This window comes from Megachile rotundata, chromosome 13 (assembly GCF_050947335.1).
Source record: "Megachile rotundata isolate GNS110a chromosome 13, iyMegRotu1, whole genome shotgun sequence".
NCBI classification, from domain to species: domain Eukaryota; kingdom Metazoa; phylum Arthropoda; class Insecta; order Hymenoptera; family Megachilidae; genus Megachile; species Megachile rotundata.
Window position 1 is genome coordinate 11,672,801 of NC_134995.1, and position 20,016 is coordinate 11,692,816.

The 20,016-nt window shown below is 40.5% G+C and overlaps 2 protein-coding genes across 8 annotated transcripts in view; one reads left to right on the forward strand and one right to left on the reverse strand.

The window, feature by feature from the left end:
* Window positions 1–7,630, forward strand: part of Efa6 (Exchange factor for Arf 6) — a 62,090-nt gene extending 54,460 nt beyond the window's left edge. For all 3 annotated transcript variants that reach the window (XM_076538608.1, XM_076538609.1, XM_076538610.1), the window contains exons 13-14: window positions 341–3,964; window positions 4,160–7,630. In XM_076538608.1, coding sequence (XP_076394723.1) covers window positions 341–589 — 249 coding nt within the window. In that variant the 3' untranslated portion in view covers window positions 590–3,964; window positions 4,160–7,630. The remainder of the gene's footprint in view (window positions 1–340; window positions 3,965–4,159) is intronic.
* The window catches only part of LOC100881339 (uncharacterized), a 28,078-nt gene continuing 12,771 nt past the window's right edge, over window positions 4,710–20,016 (reverse strand). For 2 of the 5 annotated variants that reach the window (XM_076538603.1, XM_076538607.1), the window contains 13 exons: window positions 19,671–19,823; window positions 18,546–18,972; window positions 18,285–18,472; window positions 11,713–18,187; window positions 11,115–11,555; window positions 10,643–10,916; window positions 10,352–10,575; window positions 10,060–10,277; window positions 9,620–10,000; window positions 9,181–9,531; window positions 8,139–9,104; window positions 7,639–7,821; window positions 4,710–7,563 (listed from right to left, as the gene is read on the reverse strand). In XM_076538603.1, coding sequence (XP_076394718.1) covers window positions 7,471–7,563; window positions 7,639–7,821; window positions 8,139–9,104; window positions 9,181–9,531; window positions 9,620–10,000; window positions 10,060–10,277; window positions 10,352–10,575; window positions 10,643–10,916; window positions 11,115–11,555; window positions 11,713–18,187; window positions 18,285–18,472; window positions 18,546–18,972; window positions 19,671–19,823 — 10,374 coding nt within the window. In that variant the 3' untranslated portion in view covers window positions 4,710–7,470. The remainder of the gene's footprint in view (window positions 7,564–7,638; window positions 7,822–8,138; window positions 9,105–9,180; window positions 9,532–9,619; window positions 10,001–10,059; window positions 10,278–10,351; window positions 10,576–10,642; window positions 10,917–11,114; window positions 11,556–11,712; window positions 18,188–18,284; window positions 18,473–18,545; window positions 18,973–19,670; window positions 19,824–20,016) is intronic. The other 3 variants (XM_076538604.1, XM_076538606.1, XM_076538605.1) reach the window with 3 other exon arrangements.

The following is a 20,016-nucleotide window of genomic DNA, read 5'->3' on the forward strand; positions in this document are numbered from 1 at the left end:
CAACAAAATTAAACTGCGGCACTTTCACTGCGGTACACTTGCGTAACTGGGACATACGTATAAAACTGAACCGATCAAATTTCCTTCGATCCCTTTTCGTTTCCTATCGGTCACCTTATGTACAAGGTGATCAGAAAATAGAGTACTCTGCTTTTAGGTATTTGCAAATCTAGAACCATAGATCTGGATTCTGTCAAATGGTCATAATCGTGCATGCAATAAATAAGAAAATAGACCGTCCTGTGATTGTACAAATGCTTTCTAAGATTTCAATAAATAGCTACGCAAAATGCGACTGTTCAATGACAAAAGTATACGTGACAATGTTGTCGTGTTTCAGCTGAAGAGGTACAAGACATACGCGTATTTACTGCGATCAAGATTGGCGTTTACCGAGGTAGAACCGTCTCTCGTGGAGAGCTGTATCGGTGAAGTGGACGAAGGAAGTGGGGCTATGTTGAATTCGGACGTGGCCCTGGTGCCACCGCCTGTTCCTGATCGACCAGCCATAAATAGGTACAGTTACAGGGCTGCCATTTACAACCGTAATCTGCTAAATGGTCAGGACTACGGCGGGGACATTGGTTGACGTGTGATGGGTGTCTTTTCAGCATGTGTGATCTAGTCTGACCTGCATAAGCGCAGGCAGAAACAACTGCTGAAATCTGGAAGAATAATTAACGAAAAAAAAATTATGAACTAACGATGTATTCGACGCATCACTTGTTAAGTACTGTACTTTTAACGTACCGTGTACTACTCACATTCTCTTTTACTATATTTAATCGTAATTTATCTCAGCGGCCATTAAACCGGTAGTGGGTAGCATTCGTACGCGACGCTCTATCACAGCAGCATTTTGAATGTTCTCTTTTGAACCGGTTCAAATAACGCTTGTGTTCGTTCGTTGTTGTTTTTCGAATTGATTCATACCACGCTCAAGTCGATATGTTTTCTATGATGCGTTCGAAAGCTGCTGTTTTAAGCGTTCATCCCAAGAGTGGTTAACAAAAGTGGTGATTGGGTCAGGGTTCGCACTCTAACTCAGCGTAGTGTAAATGATTCACTAATTATACCCGAGTAGATTGTTAAAGCGTTGATATAAACAAAGACTTGGCAAGGCCCGAATCATCAGACTCGTGCCTTGACTGAAGATAAGACCAGTTTACGTATAGAACAATCCTAAACGACAGGACGACAAAAAGTGTTCGAGCGTTGCGGACATCGCGAAAAAATTACATATGGATACGACAGTTGTAACCATCGTTCAATTAATCTCAATTTAAGGCTAACTGTGTAAAAAAGATGAAAGATACAAAAACTATGAGCATGGTTTTTAACAATTGAATCGAACTTTTTTTCTTAAATATATCTCGTGACCATTCAATCTAACACGTTTCTGTATTAAAGATATAGTTGTATAGAAGATCTTCGTACGTCGGAAGCAACGTTGTTAAATCATTAATGTCATAACTGCGTTTAACGTTGTATCATGTATGAGAAACAACTGCACGGTACTTTGTTGCTATATCAAACTGTGTCTGTCTTCGTACAAATATCATGAAAAACATTCCCTCGTGCTTTTGGTTCCCTGCTTTTCTTCAAGTCCGCTGCTAACAGTTTGTAACATTTTTAACTGGTTCATGGTGTTGCGGGCAACTAGAGATCATTGGCGTAACTTCGATTTAAGATGGGCTTGATATCTCTCAAAAACATGGACTGGCTCTCATTATGTAACGTAAGGGATGTAGAGTACTTCATATATCACATTATATAAATTTAGACATTTTCAAATTCCCAAGTTTCCAAAACTCATTTGGTCATCCCTGGTGAAGGGCATTGACAATATTAGTAAAGCTGAAGGTCCTAGCCTACTTCAAATCCTAGTTACGCCAATATTGATCATAGAAGTATTTGCTTTTTTTTTATTATTTTCAAGAACCATTACACGAGTGCATTTTCTATTCCTTTTTTTTTCATTGATTTTGTATCATGCCACTTGCTGCATAGAATATAACAGACTGTTGTATCGATAATTCAATGATAGCTACAATTTCCAGACGATACCTTTTTTTTTTAATTATCATGTAAGAACGTAAAAATTTTTATTGGTGGGAAGGTATGTTTTACGTGAACGAGATTTTTATAGATTTATTAACTGAAGGGTTAAGGAATACGACGAACAAACGACGAAAGTGATATTTTGTAAAATTCCAAAGTACTTTACTATCATTGTTAAATATTTATTTAGAATTAAAGTAGACGTTGAACACAGATTTCTTTATTTTCTATACGTATATTTAATAGAGAATACGTTTTCTTTGACGAGAATTAAAAGTGTTCTCTTATTAAGAGGAATTAAACAGTATTGTGTTCTGCCTTTTCAGTTTCATTGTTGGTTTGCAACCGAGTTGGTTTGCGTCTGAAAGAGGGTAAAAAACGTCGATGATGAGTTACGAATGTTAAGACTGGATTAAAAAAAAAATTAAGTACATTTAAGTGCAACATAGGCTTCTCTTGCTTGAAGAGCCTCCCATCAATGGTGGGGGAACCTAGGGAGAGCCTAATCAGAATCTTCTGTTCACTAAGGGTAGCCTAAGTTGCACGTGACAGTACGTCACGATTAAATTATGTATCAGCCATTTTACACGTGCAAATGTACGATATATTTTTATATTTGGTAAATATTTCGCCAACAGTTCTATTTCATACACCTCCTTCGATTTCCATGTGTTTAATCAATGTGCTTTCTGTGATCGTGTTGTTGTTGGTTTGCGTTCTGTAAATTGGTTGATACGAATGTATACAATGTTATTCGATAGATTTAGTTGAGAATAAAAGAAAAAGAATTATGAAAAAGATATTGAACCTTAAGTTTCTCATATAAAAAATTACTCTATCGCAGATAGGAAACTATGTAGGCCTCACATTATTCTAATCGCTGTTTTGACTTTACGTTTAGATGCATAACAAGTAGCAACTTGTCAAAAATTATTCTAGCCTTTTGGAAACAAATTATACAATACTGTATATATATATATACATGTATGTATATACTGTGTACATATATGCAAATATATATATAAGTATACAGATAATGATTCTAGTATAAAAGTATTACGTAACATATTGAATGCTTTTTCAAAAGCCTTTATAGGTTTTAAAAGATATGCGCGTTACAACTTATTGATCAAAAAAATTTTAGTGTTCTTTGGAATGTTTAACATTACATTTGACAATTGTTTGAGAATATTACTCATACTGTTGTTGTTGATTGTTATTGAAACTTTTAAAAAGTTGATCATTGAATCAAGCATTTAAGTTATGGAGGAAAGAGCATGAACAAGTGTTATGCAATTCTTTTATGCCAGTATTTTAAAACTAATTAAATGATACTTCATTCTTGGAAAATGAGTATTAGAAACTGCTAATTTCTTACTTTCAGTTGGAAAAAAAGGAAAAATCAAAATCTACAAATTTCTTTTTAACAATTTTGGTGTAATGTTTTGTAAAATACATTGCAAGCATAGCAAAGAAGTTTTAGTGCTACTTTTATTTCTTTATAAATCTGTTTGTTGACTAGTCGAACTAGCGTGTTTCTAGGTATGGTTCCTGTAAATCATATCGCTGCTCAGTATCTTACGAGTTCTATTAATTTAAGTATATAACAGATATAAGATATTATATTTCGTTACTTTTGTACTTTCAATGTAGATAGTCAACTACAATTCTCTGTTCTGCTATTTATTATTAACGTCATTCATTTCTTTTATATCGTTCTTTGATAAAGTCGTTCACGCTACATCTAATCATAGTGTACACTAGGCCCCTTGTACATAAAACTGTATTATATGTGGATAATAACGATTATTATAAACTATATAAAAGCTAATGGCAATAAACAGTCTTCAAATTACATAGAATTTACAACTTTCATACACAACTCCCAAAGTTTCAGATATCAGTAGGTATTTACTAATACGTACCATTTTATGTGCATGATATACATATGCATTTGTACTTTGCATTCAAATTGCATGTAGAATGTTGTATGAATTTACTATATCATAAAATTTATTTCTTCAAAATATAAACATAGAATTATTTGTCTGCTGTTTCTACTTTATTTAATGATTCTTTAATTTATTGCATGCGACAGGATTGAACCAGTGTCATCATGAAAAGAAGACAACAGGCCATCGTCAATAACTGATCCAGCATGCACAGAAGTTATATTTAAGTTTTGTAGTGAAAAGTAATGACAAGATGGAATGCATTTGTTCTTATACATCAGGTTGGTAAACATCTGTTTTTCTTCATTGAGGAAACAGAAGCGCATTAAAATTATCTTTAACTAAATTTCTTATCCAACACGATACAAATATGATCCTCAAAAAATCTTTTAACTTGACTAAGTACTTGACTTGTTTTTGGTAACAGAAAATAATGTCAAAGAAACACATTCAGAATCATTTAAAAGTCATATTCTTTTAAAAAGACATGGACAATCTTGGAATTTTAAAGAGTATGACCTTGAAAAATATTCACTTATTTATATTTACTTTTTGACATTAAATCATGTTTTCCTCTGATATTTTTTTTCGTCATTAAAAATAAATAAAATATTTAAATCAGGATGGGACATCTTGTAGAGCACAGAAGGACAAAATAGTATGAGGTACATTCGAAGAAATAGATCAACCAAGTAATTATCATAAAACAAGTTTATTGCAACTTAATTTTGAAAATTAAGACATGGTTCGAACTCTAATTACAAACTTCTACTAATGTTCTCTCAATTAAGTCCTACGAAATTTGCCAAACCGATCGTTTTGCAAACAGGAATAGCTTGATATGTATTTTAAGAAACCTAACAATAAGCTACTCTATCGAGAATCTCTCGTACATCGATCAAGGAAAATTATTGTGTAAGACAATGATCTACAAAAAACAGAAAAAATTATGACTATTACAATTTACACATTTCATCGAATACGGAAGTTGAAGACAAATTGCATGGATTTCGCATTACAAGCGTAATATTTAAAAAGCAACAGATATCGCTCAATATAATGAAACTATTCTCTGTTCTCTTTTTTTTTTTCTTTTTTTTTCTAGATAAAATACTCGAAAAATCCTCGCTAGAGATTCATCGTGTTAGAAACAATATATAATATACAGTCAGCATCGATATGTTAGTCGAAGTAATACCGATCAGGTATGAATTTACAAAATTTGCGAGAAAACTTCTTTTTTTATACAACATTTACAAATGTAATATTGTTATCTGATACGTCAATAGTACACAAGTGTTTTTTCTCCTTTTTGGAAGCGTACCTTGTTTCTGTACTTATTCTGAACGCATAAGGTGATAATTTGGTAATTTTATAGAATAGAGTAAATTCAACTATTTTTCAATGACCATGATATACAGTAGACTTTTGTTATATTGCCAATGACAAAAATTGCAGCAATGGACAATGTTAGGTGTTTATATTCTTTGATATTTTAGTAACGTACCATGAGATGATGTAGTACGTAGTGATTTACAAACTTTTACATTCAGAAATTTAAAAATTTAAGAAATATAACAAAGGTCTGCTATATATTAGAATTATTGAAATATATGGAATTTACAATGTTCTATATAATTACCTCAACTTCTTTTAATTGTATATAAGTTACTATTGTAACGTTAGGATCACCTTACAATTGTATTGTGTATAAATGCCAAAGAATCGCATTTAAAATACATTTTATTGCAATGTATTTCCTTAATCGCATTTACATTCACATATTCACCGATTACATTACATTCTTTATATCGCCTGCATATTTCGATAAATATTCTTTTTTCTTGTGATTTATTTGCTCTCTCATTTTACCTTTTTTTCATTCTATCAAGTTTATATATACATACACATATAATGATATCAGTTACGTTTACAGTTATATATATTTTGTTGTTTTCGTTCCCAATTGTACAAATAAAAATTTAACGAAGATTCCATCGAGAATTTTGTATAAATCCATAGCGACACATCTTTGCAATCGAATACTCATTGTATATATTATTTTTTAGTTTCTTTGTATCTGTTCCCTTATACTAACTGTGAAACTTAAGAAATGACTGTGTACTTTTATGTACATGCGATATATCACTTTGTAAATATTATTTTACAATTGCGAAAATAAAATTGCAAACATGATTCATTCTCGTTTTGTCTTCCTTTTATCCTTGGAACATTAGTGTTCCAACAATGTTCGAACGAAATGAATTAAATGCTAAATACAATTCTATTTTCTGTTTTTAGTGTCTGTTTATTATTACGCGATAAATGAAACGGTGTTATCAACACTTTGATAAAAATGCCATGTATGGTAAAACACATTTATCAAAAATTGTTTTGTCAATAGGTCTTTATATATTATTAAAAAATAAATTCAATTGTTTTACATTACATCATTGTGTTACAACGTTACATCAAGTATTAGTATAATAAAAACAATTTTTACATCATTTTTTGAAGTTCCTAGTAATTATATATAAATATATACACATGATTTGTATACAAATTTTCGCGGTTCATAATACAAATTCATTGAAGGAAGAAATGTTCCTTAACCATAGAAATGTGTTCTCTTCGATAACAGTTTCTCTTTTCCCTTTTTTTACTGGTAAATTTAGAAGCATATATTGTATCACTACAAGCACAGTATGAAAACATAAATAATACAATCTGAAACGAACAATCACGACAGCAAAATCTTTGTATACTTCATCAAAATTGTATATGACAACTATTGTTTTTTGTATTTCTCTTATGAAACGCTAACAGATCGAATTACACATTAAGAGGTATTTACAAAAATGAAGGTATCAATAGATTTTGTACGGATTTATTATCATATAATGAAATAGATATAATTGTATATAATTCTAAATTAGATACTGTTATTTTACATAATTCATCTGGTGATTCAAAATAACATGGATTCTCTACTTATTTACAGATACAGTGCAATTGTATATGCAATAATAATTAATAAACGATTTATATTACAATACAGGCCAACGAAACGGTTGACCCTACTCAACATACAAAGATACAAACTTTCTGTATACATACACACGACCCCATAAAAATTTCTTTTTTCTTCAATGATCTGGTGTCGTGTCATTTAAAGAGTGTCCGTAATATACAAGCGATCAATGTTCTAGTTTTTTGTAAAGTAAAACTAATATTGTACAACTTTGGAGGAATGTTGTGATGGCATAGCACCAACTTCACTATGAATCAATTAGTCAAACTGCAATGGCACTTTACAAATTAAATAATGCGTCTATATATATATAAATATATATAAATATAATATATATGTATATATATTTATATATAATTCTTTCTTTTTCTCCATGTAAAACCTACCCAATAACGTAGTAACAATAACAACCGTGGATCGAGCTCTTTAGTTCATCCACTTGCGGCAGTTAGGCGCGCCACATGCGCATGCTATCTTGTGCTGGTCATCTTCTATGTCGAATTTGTAATCGTATGCCAGCTGTAAAAGCAAACAACAATGTTCCATGTATAAACGATTAATTAGAATAAAATAATATTGATACGAATATCATACCTCTTCGCCACGTGAGATTCTTCGCTTCGCAAAGATTATAATCCTAAGATCACGTTCGACCTCGACTATTTCAGCGACACAATTCGGGTTACAAGAATGATTGATGTACCTTGCGAGGCCTCCGCATAACGTCGCATCGACCACTCTCTCTTCGTCCAATCGGAACATATAAATACCACGATTCTATAACAAACATTTCCTTAGTTTTCCATCATTCATATAGATCATATTAGAGAGCATCATTACAGGAATCAAAGATTACTCCAAAAGACACCGCTTCTCGGTTAACATTTATTTTAACAATTAATTGTATGATACAAATCTTATACAAAAGTAAGAAAATTATATTATCGTGTCATGATATTGCTCCCTATTGCAGGCATGAACAAATTTCTACTATATATATACACTGACCAACTACATTTTCAAACTTCTAAATTTGAAAATTTATAGTCATGCCTGTTTAATCCTATACATACTGAAAAATAGCAATAACATACCCGTGCTTCGTACTGCTTCTCCCTCGTCTCCGCCAATTCCGTACGAATAATTTCTCCGATGTACTCAATGACCATCGTGTGTTTCTCCAGATCCCTCGCCGCGTACAATCCCAAACCTTGTATCTTGGAGCGTGCCAGGTACACGTTGTTACGCCATTCTTGTTTCATTTTTTTGTACTGTGAACTCTTGGAATGAACGAATTGTTTCGAGTAGGGACAGGCCACTTCACCAGCGACGGTGGCGGTCGGTACAAAAGCAGCTCTCGCCGAGGAACCCGTACGTTGCGTGTGTGGCCTCTTCCAGGGAAGCTGATTTCGAAGACGAGCCTCCGTTCTCGCGCTACCGGTAGGATTAATCGCTAACGGCAACTCTAACAATGGATTTCGACCGTATTTAAATCTGTAATCGGTTAGGGTTTCGATGCCTGGAAGACTTTCGAGAACACGGACGACCGCTGGCTCGGTTAGCCCGAACAGATCTTCGCCAGAGACGTAACGCGGGAATAACTGGACGCTGTGCGTCGTTCTTCGTAGTTCGGCAAGCGGCTCTAGGATCCTGCTCCATACAGCACGAGGCGTGGCATCTCGTAGTTCGACGTCCTCTTGCAAAGGTTCCTGTACCAGTACTCTGAACTCGGGTCGGCCGGAAACATCGTGGATGGAACACACGTAACGGCAGCGTTTGTTTGGCCTCCTCATGCTCCAATAGAATCTAACGATTTTGTATCCAACGGGGTATATGTAATTCGGCGTATGAAAATTGGCAAGTTGATGCGGAAGCAATTGCCCGACGCTTAAAAATATTAGACTTCCAACTCTCAACAGGTGATTGTGTTCCGAGTGATGCATCACAGCCGCTACTTGTCTGTTCTCGTCCCGATTCACGTACACCCTTCTGTACACGGATAATGTAGTTAGCTCGTTATCCTTCTCGTTCTTTTGAACGTGCTGAGAGCAATAGGTACTCTGGAAAAACACACAATGTTATAGCTTAATGTGGTCATGTTAGATTTTTCTATGTTTATAGAAGTATCAATTGTACCTTATTCTTATAAAAAACACAGCCATCTTTAACGGCGCAGCCAAGGTGGTACACGTTGGTGCAACGCATTTTAAAACATTTTACTGTAGCTCCAGGCTTCTCGCAAACGATACAATTTAATACAAGACTATGTTGCAAAGCGGTATCGAGATTCATCAAGGCACCATTCACAGTTTCATACACATCTTCTGACCAAAGAGCGCAGTTTAAATGCACCCATTTGTCGACGTCAAAATTAAGTAATCTAGCGGGACCATCGGCTGTACCATCACCTTGACTGTGGCAAAACATGCATCGTCGACTGTCTTCCGCTTTGGCAGGTACTACAGTCACTCCCATACGGAAAAGCATCTGAAATAAATCATTTGGAACATTTTATGATTATACCGTATGATTACAGTGCTTATATTAAATACTGTATACAATATTCATTTAATACCTCCGTGATTTCTTTGTCGGTTGGTTTCTTGTATTTAGTTGGAGGTTGCATCGAGCCAACAGACCAAGTTTTGTACCGCAAGCCTCTCCAAACTTTAGCTGGTGGTTGTGGTTCAGTCGATTCAGTCGAAGACTCTTCTACCACTGAATGTTTCTTCGGTCGTTTCTCTTCTAATATTTCTTCTTTTGTTTCCGGCACTTCCTGCTCTTCCTTCTCCATTTTAATCTTAATTTCAGGTTCCTTCTCTATCTGATCCACTTCCATGTTTTCAACGTGTTCGACCGGTTGTTTAACCACAAATTTCTTTCCCTTTTTGAAATCATCGTCCAATACCTTATTATCTATTTTGTTATGACACAGATGATCTACTATCGTTGCAGCCTATGGGAAATATGCGTTAAATAAACTCCTGTACACGAGTAATAAAAGTGTGAGCTTACCTTATCTTGTGTGTTTGTCGGTGTTCTATGCATAAGGGCGAACTGCATGTAACAGGCAGCGGAACAGAAACATAGTTCATCGCCAGGCTCTGCTTCTTCCTTACTCAAAAATGGTAAATCTGATACTTTTTTTCTTATTAAACTATTTAATATCACAACATCACAATGACGACAAAATTTCGCGGCGCCATTCAAAATACTCTGTATATCAATCGGAGCTAAAAGTTCAATATAAATTAACAAACGTGTTAGTTATGCCATTTATAAATAAAATAATTATTAAAAAACACACCTCCTTCTTTACCATCTTTTCCCTTGGTTCTATAAAGACCTAATTTCTGACTAGGAGGAGTAGTAGTACGTTCTACTATCTGGTAACCAGTAGGAGGAGCAATATTTAAAATATTAGCCAAATCCTTAAGTACTCCCATTATATCATCCGCAGCCTGACTATTCAATGTTAATGTAACTGTTATGTTGCCGTCTCTCAAAGGTATTGGTGGTGATTTTCCAAGGCTACAAATTTGTTCAATTAATAAATTAAAATTACATTTCATAATTGGTTAGGTTAGTAATTGCATACCGAGGTATTCCTAGGTTCTCTTTATCTTGCTTAGAGGTATCCTTAATATAAGTTGGTTTCAGTCTAATTGGTATCGGTGAAATCAAGGGTATTACGGGTGAAACTCGTTTTAGCCAATCTGATTCCTCGTCCGATTCCTCCTCGATTAATCTCAAACCTGGGAATCGATGGATGAACTCTGGGATGACGCATTCGGGTGAGGATGAACTGACTATGGTGTCAGGAGAATCGACGTCGCGGTTCATTGACAGAGAATTCTCTTTCTTTTCGTCGGCTGAAAATTCAATGTTTATATTAGTAGAAAAATAAATTATTGTAAGAAGAATGACTTTCAATCAACGTCATCTAGATTAGGCACATAGGCAGGTAGCTAACAATGAAGAAAGACCTAGCCATAATTTACCTGACCATTTACCTCGTTAAGTCTAAGTTTAAATCTTAACAGAAAATCTTTTGACATAAGAAAGCTTACAATCATCTAATTTGAGAGGTGGAAACTCCTGATCATAGAATCCTCTCTGAGTGGAAGCAGGTTGCTGAGGTGGTAAAGGTTCTAATTCACCAAATGGTTGGGTGTTATAGTGATCAGACACGCCAGGCAATGTCGCGGATCCATATGAACCGATCAAGTCTCCAGTTCTGGTGCTATAATCCTTTTGACTGCCTATCTTCGTCAGGTCTCCCGAGCCAAAGATGGGGCACACGCCATAATTTCTGCCCAGAAGTGGTTCTAATACTGCCATTGGTTGAAGTTGCCGCAACTGTGTCATTAAATTGTCAATGAACGTGTCATAATCCTCGTCTAAGCGGGATGGTTTTCTAGCACGCTTCTTCTGAGGTGCTGTCGCCGCGTCCTTTCCCTGGCTTTGTTTCCGTTTCTGTTGATATTGTCGCCTCTTGAACTTCTTGAGATCTACAAATGGTGATACGAATGAGCACAGGATAATAAAGGAACAATCTATGCAAAGGAAATAATAGGAACAACTTCCAAGTACAGACAAAAATTTATAAATTAAAAGTTTCTAAAGGAAGTCAACGTTGCATCGTAGTACAAATAGCAATTTGCATACCAGTTTTGTCGTCAATCGATCCATCCATAAGCTCCTCTTTGGCAGTAAGAAAGTCTTTGGTATCGGTTAATTGGGTAGGTGTACCACTAGATAGAACTTCATCAAGAACTTCCTTTTTGACTTCCACTAAAGGCACTGTGTGTTGTGCATTTGCACCCTGTGACGCCTGGGCTTGGTGGCCCACAGTGTGAGACACCGTATGAGGCACTGATGGCGGTATTGTATTTATATGCGGGGATTGTTGCTGGGTCGAGACAATGGATTTCGGGGTAACTGGTATCTGGGACTGGGTTTGCTGTGTCTGCTGTGGCGGAGCAGTCGTGACAGTCGTCAACACTTGGGTGGTTTGAACGGTACTCGATACTTGGGTGGTGGACTGTATAGTTTTACCAGCCACCGTCGTGATCACGGGCTTCGTCTGCGGTACCACTCGTGAAACGGCCATAGTCGACACGCACTGTTCCTGAACGGACACGGTACTGTTGACTACAGGATCGTTGGGAAGCTTCGTCTGCGACTGCGTAACGATAGGCTCCTGTTTGATGGCCGTTGTTGTCTCCGAGGTTTTGGTAGCAAGCGGCGGTGGTTGCTTGCTGATGGTTGTCGTGGTCGGTTGCTGGTTCGCCTGAGTCGTGACAGGAATTGTCTTGGCGGGTTGAGTTGTGATTTGCTGCTTAACGAACGTGTCGGCCACGCGCTGCTGCGATAGGACCGGTGCAGAGGTCGAGAGCGGCGGAGGCGGCTTCGGTGGCTCCTCCTTGGTGGGTGGACTTTGCACTTTCAAGGACGTTACCGATTGCGACAGAAACGACGTCTCTCTGTTCAGAACTTGCTTGTTGCAGGTGGTCTTGGGTGCTGGCACTTCGTTCAGTAACGGTGGCAGAACGGAGAACGGAGTGGGAGGTACTGGCCTAGCCAACTGTGCTTCCAACGAAGGTACCAGGGGTAGACTGGGTCCCTGCGAAGAACCGGAGCACAAGGTGGTCGTCGCGCATGCGGTATTCTGCAAAAGTTGTTTCAACAGCACGTTCTGCGATTCTTCCATTCTGTGGGACCCAGTCGAGCTCTTACTCGCGTCCAATTCGAGTCTGGCGGTCGGTGGTTTGTCGAGTGCCGATTGCGGTTTACAGTTTGACTCCTCCGACTCTTTCTTCAACGGTGTACTCTGCGCGAGCCTCTCCAGCTCGTTACTCTTATTCTCTACCGACAAGTGTCCAGCTAACTTATACTGAGTGCCAGAGGTGAGCTGCGAATGCAACAACGTCGGTGTTTGAGACAGGGTCGACTGCAGTATGCTGGTAGTGACGTTGATGCTGTTAGTGCTGGTAGTAACTATAGGAGGTACAATGGTCCTGACACACTGCATGGACGTGGTGACGGTCGTCGACGTGGCGTTCACCACGACTCGAGAGGGAGCCGAGGAGCAGCCTGAACTCACTTGCAGGATAGCTTGAAGACTTTGAGTGCGTTGTACCGACGTTGCCATGACAGAGCTCAGCAGGTTACTGGCTTGTGTCGGAGCCGTGTTCGTTCGGTGACCGGCGATCGACGGCTTCGCGGAGTTCGTGCCAGCTAGCATGGCGTTCAGCATCGCGTTCGAAGTGATCGAGATCCCCGAGTTGGTCGGTGGTCTAGGAGTGATTACGGACGATGTTTGCAGGGCTATACTACTGGTAGGCTGTGGCTGCATGGTGCTGGACGTGACTCGTAAAAACGGATCCGAAGAGGTGACCTTACACAAAGTAGAAACAACGCTTATCGTAGAATTTGTACTTTCCTTTGAATGAGGAGTATAATTAGCGGTCGTGGTCTCTAAGTCAGGCTTGCACGTGACTGTCGAATGCGAAGTAGTTATGCAGGTCTGCAGACGAACGTTCGCATTGCTATGCAGATTATTTACAGAGTTCGGCGCAGACGAGCTCATCGTGGTGAGAATATTTCCTACTTTCGACACGGAGATCGCCGAAGACACCATGGTGACGATGGCGCTTTGATTGACGGTCGTGCAGTTCTGCGAATGATTGGTCTGTAAAGAAGAAAGCAACGTTCTCAACTGATGCGACACGTTCGCGACGTTCGACGTCAGTTCGGTAGGTTTCGACAGCGGAGAAAGATGAGGTACCGTGGTTGTACATTTCTGCAATTGCGCTATGGTGCTGACTACCAAAGGAGTACTCTGATGAGGAATCGGAGAACTCTTTTTCGGTGCAACTTCTATGGGAGGTGAACTCGTCTTCTGTTGTATTTTTGGTCCTTTGTTCTCGTTCGTCAGAAGGTGCTCGTTATCCGAGTGCTCCTGCTCTAAATCCATCAAAGAGTCCTGAAGTATATTCAAGGGTAAGGTGTCTAGAGGCGTTGGCAACTCGTACATCATACTCTTCCTGGATCTGTCTTCCTGCAGCATTTCACTGTTCGCCATTTCTGGTTTGGACGATATGATGTTGTGTAGCATGTCCAATATGTCGTCGGACGATTCCTCCATCATACCTTTCTCCTCGTTAAGACAGTGAGGCACGTAGGGTTTGCTCGTCTCGATATCCGTGCACAGCTCGTCGTGCTTCTTTTCCTTTTGAGGAATACTTAAATTACCATTGTCAGCGATACTCGTTTCGATCTCTTTTGATTTATTGTTGACTCTCTGAGCTTCCGACGTTGCTACGTTCTCATCCTTGTTCTCGTTCTCGACCGGCTCAGAGTCGTTTTCCAAAATGTTCACCAAAGACAGGTCATCCGTAACCGGGGATATTCTCTTCAGGGAAGAAGCAGTGTCTTTGTTATCCGTATGCGAGTTCTCTCTGCTTATGTTCTCGGCAGGATTATGAATCGCCTCGAGCATGCTCTCCAGTTCGTCGGTTGTGTTTAAAATATCGTTCTTCTTGTCTTCGTTTGATGTCAGTTCTTGAGTTGCTGTGCTCGTCGCTACGTTTGCGCCTGAAGTATTCACGCTGGTTTCCTCCAAATTTTTCGCCGAGTGATCAGTCTCGTCCTTCTCGTTCTTCGCGTTGTTCTTCTCCAAAACTTCCAGCTGATTCTCCTTCGACACCGCCACGGAATTACTGTTCTCCTTCTTAGGAAGATCAGGAATGGACATCTTAGGCGTAGACAGCGTGACAGACGTTGGTTGCACGCTCAACAGCAGTTTCGTAGGGTTACTCGTTGCTTCCACCGTACTGGTCGCAGCGTTTTGTACAAAGCTCGTGATCTTATTGTGCAAACTGGCGACCGATGATGTCAACTTGTCGGCGTAAGTGGTTTGAGGCTTCGAAAGTTCTATGCTCGGTGCACTGATACTCAACAGCGGCTCCGTTTTCACGTTCTGTTGCGAGCTGACCGCAATGTTCTCCAAAACAGTTTGACTGAGCTTCGCAGCGATCTTAGCGTCCGCGACAATGCTGGCCATAGTCGACGGTAGCTGTTTTTGATTATTAAAAGACGATGTCACTGTGTCCTTCGCCATGTTCAAGGCAGGAAAAATCGACGTCGATTTAACGGCCGTGTCTGCTGAAGCTAACACACAGGTGGAAATTGTTGCGGTAGTGTTCTTGTTGTTGTTGTCCGTGGCAGCGTGCGTGCTCGCAGAAGTTCCCAAGGCTACGGTAGACTTGTAGATAGACGGCACACCTATGTTCGCATGATGAATGCTAGAAGGTGGAATTTGATTGTATAGAACGTTGTTACAGAACACAAACGACGGAGGACTTCTAGTTACTTTTGACTCTTTCTGTGATTTCGACTGATCCTCGACGGTCGACTCCGCGACAGCGTTTTCCTTCGGCGCCTCGGACACAGTCGTGGTGTCTGTCTTCTCGACCTCTTCGGGACACGATTCCTTCGACAGGTTATCTTCGGGCGACTTCGTGCTGGGATCGATGATCACCACTTCGGATTCGCTAACGAAGGACACCATGAGGTCCTGTTCAGGCGACTGGTCCATGTAAGAACCGGGCGACGGGTCAACGCGAAGTTCCTCCTGATCGGGTGACTCGGGCGTGTCCGTAACCGCGACCAACCTTTTACCAGACTGTAAGGTCCTCACGATGTCTAATCTCAGACCCTTCTTGTTCCTCGTGTGCGAAGGCACCAGATCTTCGTCGCTAAGTATCGGCTCGTCCGTTTGAGATTCTGGGTTCTCGATCTCTAAAATTTGTACTAAATCGTGTCCTTGACTGCCTTCGTTGACCAGCGCCTGGCAAAGGGAGTCGTTACTATCCGCTGACAGGTCTACGACCATTCCGGGCTCGAACAAAACATATTCCTCTTGCATGTCGCCTTCTAGCGTTCCCGATATCACGTCCACAAGTTCCGAGTCTCCGAACTGGTCTATGACCGTAATATCGTCGCTGTCCCGTTGCGCGGTGGAACTCAACGTCACTTCCGTGTTCACTATGGTCTTGTCATCGTCGTAATCGGTGGTGTCAGGAATCGGCTCCATCTTGTTGCTGGGGCTGCCCAGCGTCAGGGGTCCGTTATCGGATAAAGAGGTCGTTTGCTTGGATTCCAAGGCGGTGGGTGGTGTTTGAGGCGGTGTACGCGAATCGTCGTCGAAATCGTTGTAGTCTGCGCACACCAGGGAGTTAATTTTCGATTGCGGAATACCAGTCTTCCTGTGCACCACCACGGAAGTGTTCGGTTTCTCGTCTATGTTCAACAAATGCGATTCCGAGGTTTTACCCTTACTGGTCTCTGCCTTCGTTGACCACATGGGAGAACCACCTCTCAGTCCGAGTTTGAAGTATCCGTAACGTCCGAATATGCTTGCAAATGGTATTGGGTTCAGTGGATTATGCGGATTGCCACCGCCTCTGTTCGCATGATCCGTCGAGGACGTTTGGTCCTGCGAATGAGATTGTTGAGGATGTTGATGCGACTGCTGTAATTGTTGCTGCTGATCGCTCGTTACTGTCATGCTGCTGGAGTTCTGGGTGGTGTAAGAACCGTGCGGAGTATGCGGTGTGTGTGGAGTGTGCGGAGTTCTCGGAGTTCCTGGGTTCTCCACGCTCTGCGGTCGATCCGGCATCGCTGGACTGTTTCCGGTGGATTGTCTCCTCTGCATCTGCATGGGCGAACCACCGACCATAGGACTTCGTGGCATCGGAGAACTGGGCGGTTGAGACGTTTGAGGATGATGAGTGTTGTTCAACTGATGCTGCAACATCGGCGACGTCGAAGGATGATTACGAGACATTGGACTCGGTGGTTGATATTGAGATATCATTGGTGAATTCGGTGGATGAGAGTGAATCCTCGCGTTCATAGGACTAGGAGGTTGAGAAGTTTGGCTCAGTTGTTGCTGGAGCATCGGCGAGCCCATTGTTTGTTGAATCATGGGGCTACGAGGCATAGGGGAATTCGGAGGCTGTCCATAATTCTGTTGAATCTGTTGGTGAAGTTGAGGACTCGGAGAATTCGCAGGTTGCGAGACCATCGGAGAACTAGGTGGTTTCTGCATCGTGTGTTGTTGCTGTTGTTGCTGCTGCTGTTGCTGCTGCATCTGCAAAAACTGTTGCCTTTGTTGCTGTACTATTTGCTGTTGCTGTTGCTGCTGCTGTAACAGTTGTTGCCTCTGCTGTGCCATTTGCAGCGTACGCTGAGTGATAGTGTTTTGTCCATCCTGAAGAATTCCAGCGGTCTCGTGCTGTTGAATAATTTGTTGCCGCTGTAACATCTGTTGATGTTGTTGATTCATCAAAGTTTGTTGCGTGGGTTGTGGACTCCCTAGCGGCGAACGTTGTCCGTATACGATTCCTCCTTGTAGTTGCAATCTGGGCCTTTGGCCAGGTTCTCCTACAGCCGGTGGACGGACGAAACGTTGAGTCAGGCCGTGAACTCTAACTCCCTGGTCTCCGATAATTTGTTGGGTGTTTCGGGTATCCGGAGTGAAAGCACCCGGACTGGTCGCGAGTCTTCCACTGATGATTGCACGATGCTGCGGAGATGTCATTCGAGTCGCTGAAGGACCACACATGCCAGGCGACGGCATAGCGCCAGGGCTGAAAGGGCTTTCCTCGTTCTGCGAGTGAGGAGTTCCGATTCTAGGAGACTGTTGCATATTATGAGGCGACATCGTTCCTGGATTTCCCGACTGCGGATTACCAGGACTATGTTGCAACAACGGTGGGTTGGGGCTATGCTGGATGATGGGAGTTGCCGGGGAATGCTGTATCATGTTCGTAGGAACATTCCCAGGGCCCGGGCTTTGTGAAACGAGCGCAGCAGGACTGTGCATCGGCGACTGCTGAGAGGGCGACATCAACGGTGAACATGGCTCGCTGCTTTGTTGCTGAGGTTGTCTCTGTTGTTGTTTGGTATGGTACTCTTGTATTAACATGCCGTGCTGTCGAGTTTGCTTGCGACTCGCGTCCAGGTGTTTCTGCAATATCGCTTGCTCGCTCGAAATACGCTGCAGCTCGGCGGCATCGTTCTCCGTCAATTCGTTCCCGGATTTTCGTAACTGCCGTTGCTTGCTATTGAGGGACTGTAAAATCGGGAGAAAATCGAACTGTAGTGAGGCCGTATCATTTAGTATGCTATAAAAACGAAAACACCGCAACATAAAAACATTCTATCCTTACTTTTCGTATTTTACGCAGCTTTTGTACCTCAGTTTCGTAATACTTCAACTGCTGTGTCAACACTTGGTGCTGGTGATTTAGCCACTGCTCGTACTGCAGTTGTACTTGGCGATCCTGTTCGTTTACAATGTTCTCCGGAGGTGTCGGCGGAGCAGGAATCTGAGAGATGTTAAACGTGGCAACCCTTGCTGCAATTAATACAGGTTCAATTAAACACCAGACAAATTAAATACAATCGCATAACGTGTTTGCGTCACTAACGTTCTGGTGGAGTCTGAGTGGCGATAGGCTGCCTGGGCACTTGGGTCGCTAGTTTGGTCGCATCAGGAACTGTCTGCTGCCAACTGGTACCTGGAGCGGATGGTGGTGTTGGTGTACAAGATGGCCTAATTACAGGAACTCCTCCAGGTACTGATGTAATTCCTTGTGGAGGAGAAGCAAGAGGTGCAGATCCCAAAATATCTGCTCTAAATCTTTCAAACTCACTGTCACTTAATAGAGATGCTCCAGAAGTTGTGTTGTCGCTCTGCTGCTGCTGCTGTTGCTGTTGCTGCTGCTGCTGCTGTTGTTGTTGTTGTTGCTGCTGCTGCTGCTGTTGCTGCTGTTGTTGCTGCTGTTGCTTCTCTTGCTCACGTTTCTCTTGCTCCAACAATTCCTCCAACAATAATGGTTGTTCCTGTGAACACGACTACTAACAGCTTATCGAACCTCCAACCATTTGATATAATATTATGTAAAGAAATATACATGTGTTCAATCGAAATGATAAAACGTGATCGTATAAGTGGAAAATTTATGTATCATGATTTTATTAAACAACGAAATAAAGCACACTGATCACTCTAATCAATGAAAATAGATACAAACATGCAAAGATACTACTTCTACGATTATCTTCATCAACATAAATCGTTTTAAACAGTACAAAAATATGAATGTAATTTTTGGATAACGTTGAATCAAGTATCGCGATGAAGCCTGATCCTTTCATTATTGATTAACATACATGCAGACGTAAAAATGCAACATATTTTAGTTTCAATGATATACTAGCTGTTGAATAAAACCTTGTTATAAATGGAGTCAGTAATATTTGCATCCATGTGAATTACAAAATAAATTTTTCAATGCTTTGGTGGATAACGGTTGCTAAATTTTGAAAAATATAACATCTTAATAATAATAATATAAGAATGTATTCTTGAACAATAAAGCCATCTTCGCTTCTCTCATATTAGATTTGTTGCTACAATTGTGTTCAATGCAGTTGAAAAGAAAAAAACATTAGTGCAGAAATAAAATCTTGACGACATAATCGTTGACTCTTAGTATCATTGCAGGTGATACTTTGTGCTGAATTCTGTAAATTCCCCAAGTCTTGCTCACCTGCAGAAGCAAGGGTCTTCGGTGAGGGTGAGGTGTCATTGCGGGCGTACCAGTATGTACCACAGGGGCCATTGGTGGACCCGCCACCGGTACTGGGTGCCCTATATGGACTGGGGGCCGCGTCATACCCCGCCCACCTGGGCACAGCCCCATCTAGACATGCACCAACACCAATGCATTGCAAACACCCAGGCGAAAACACCATTTTTACCAGCCAATACTTTTATATTAAAATTACTTGCCTACGGCTACGTTCATAGCATATTTTTTAGATCTCATGTTCTCGCTCGAGTTTGTATACTTAAAAAAACTTGACATCTCGTATTAACACAATCACGTGAATTCA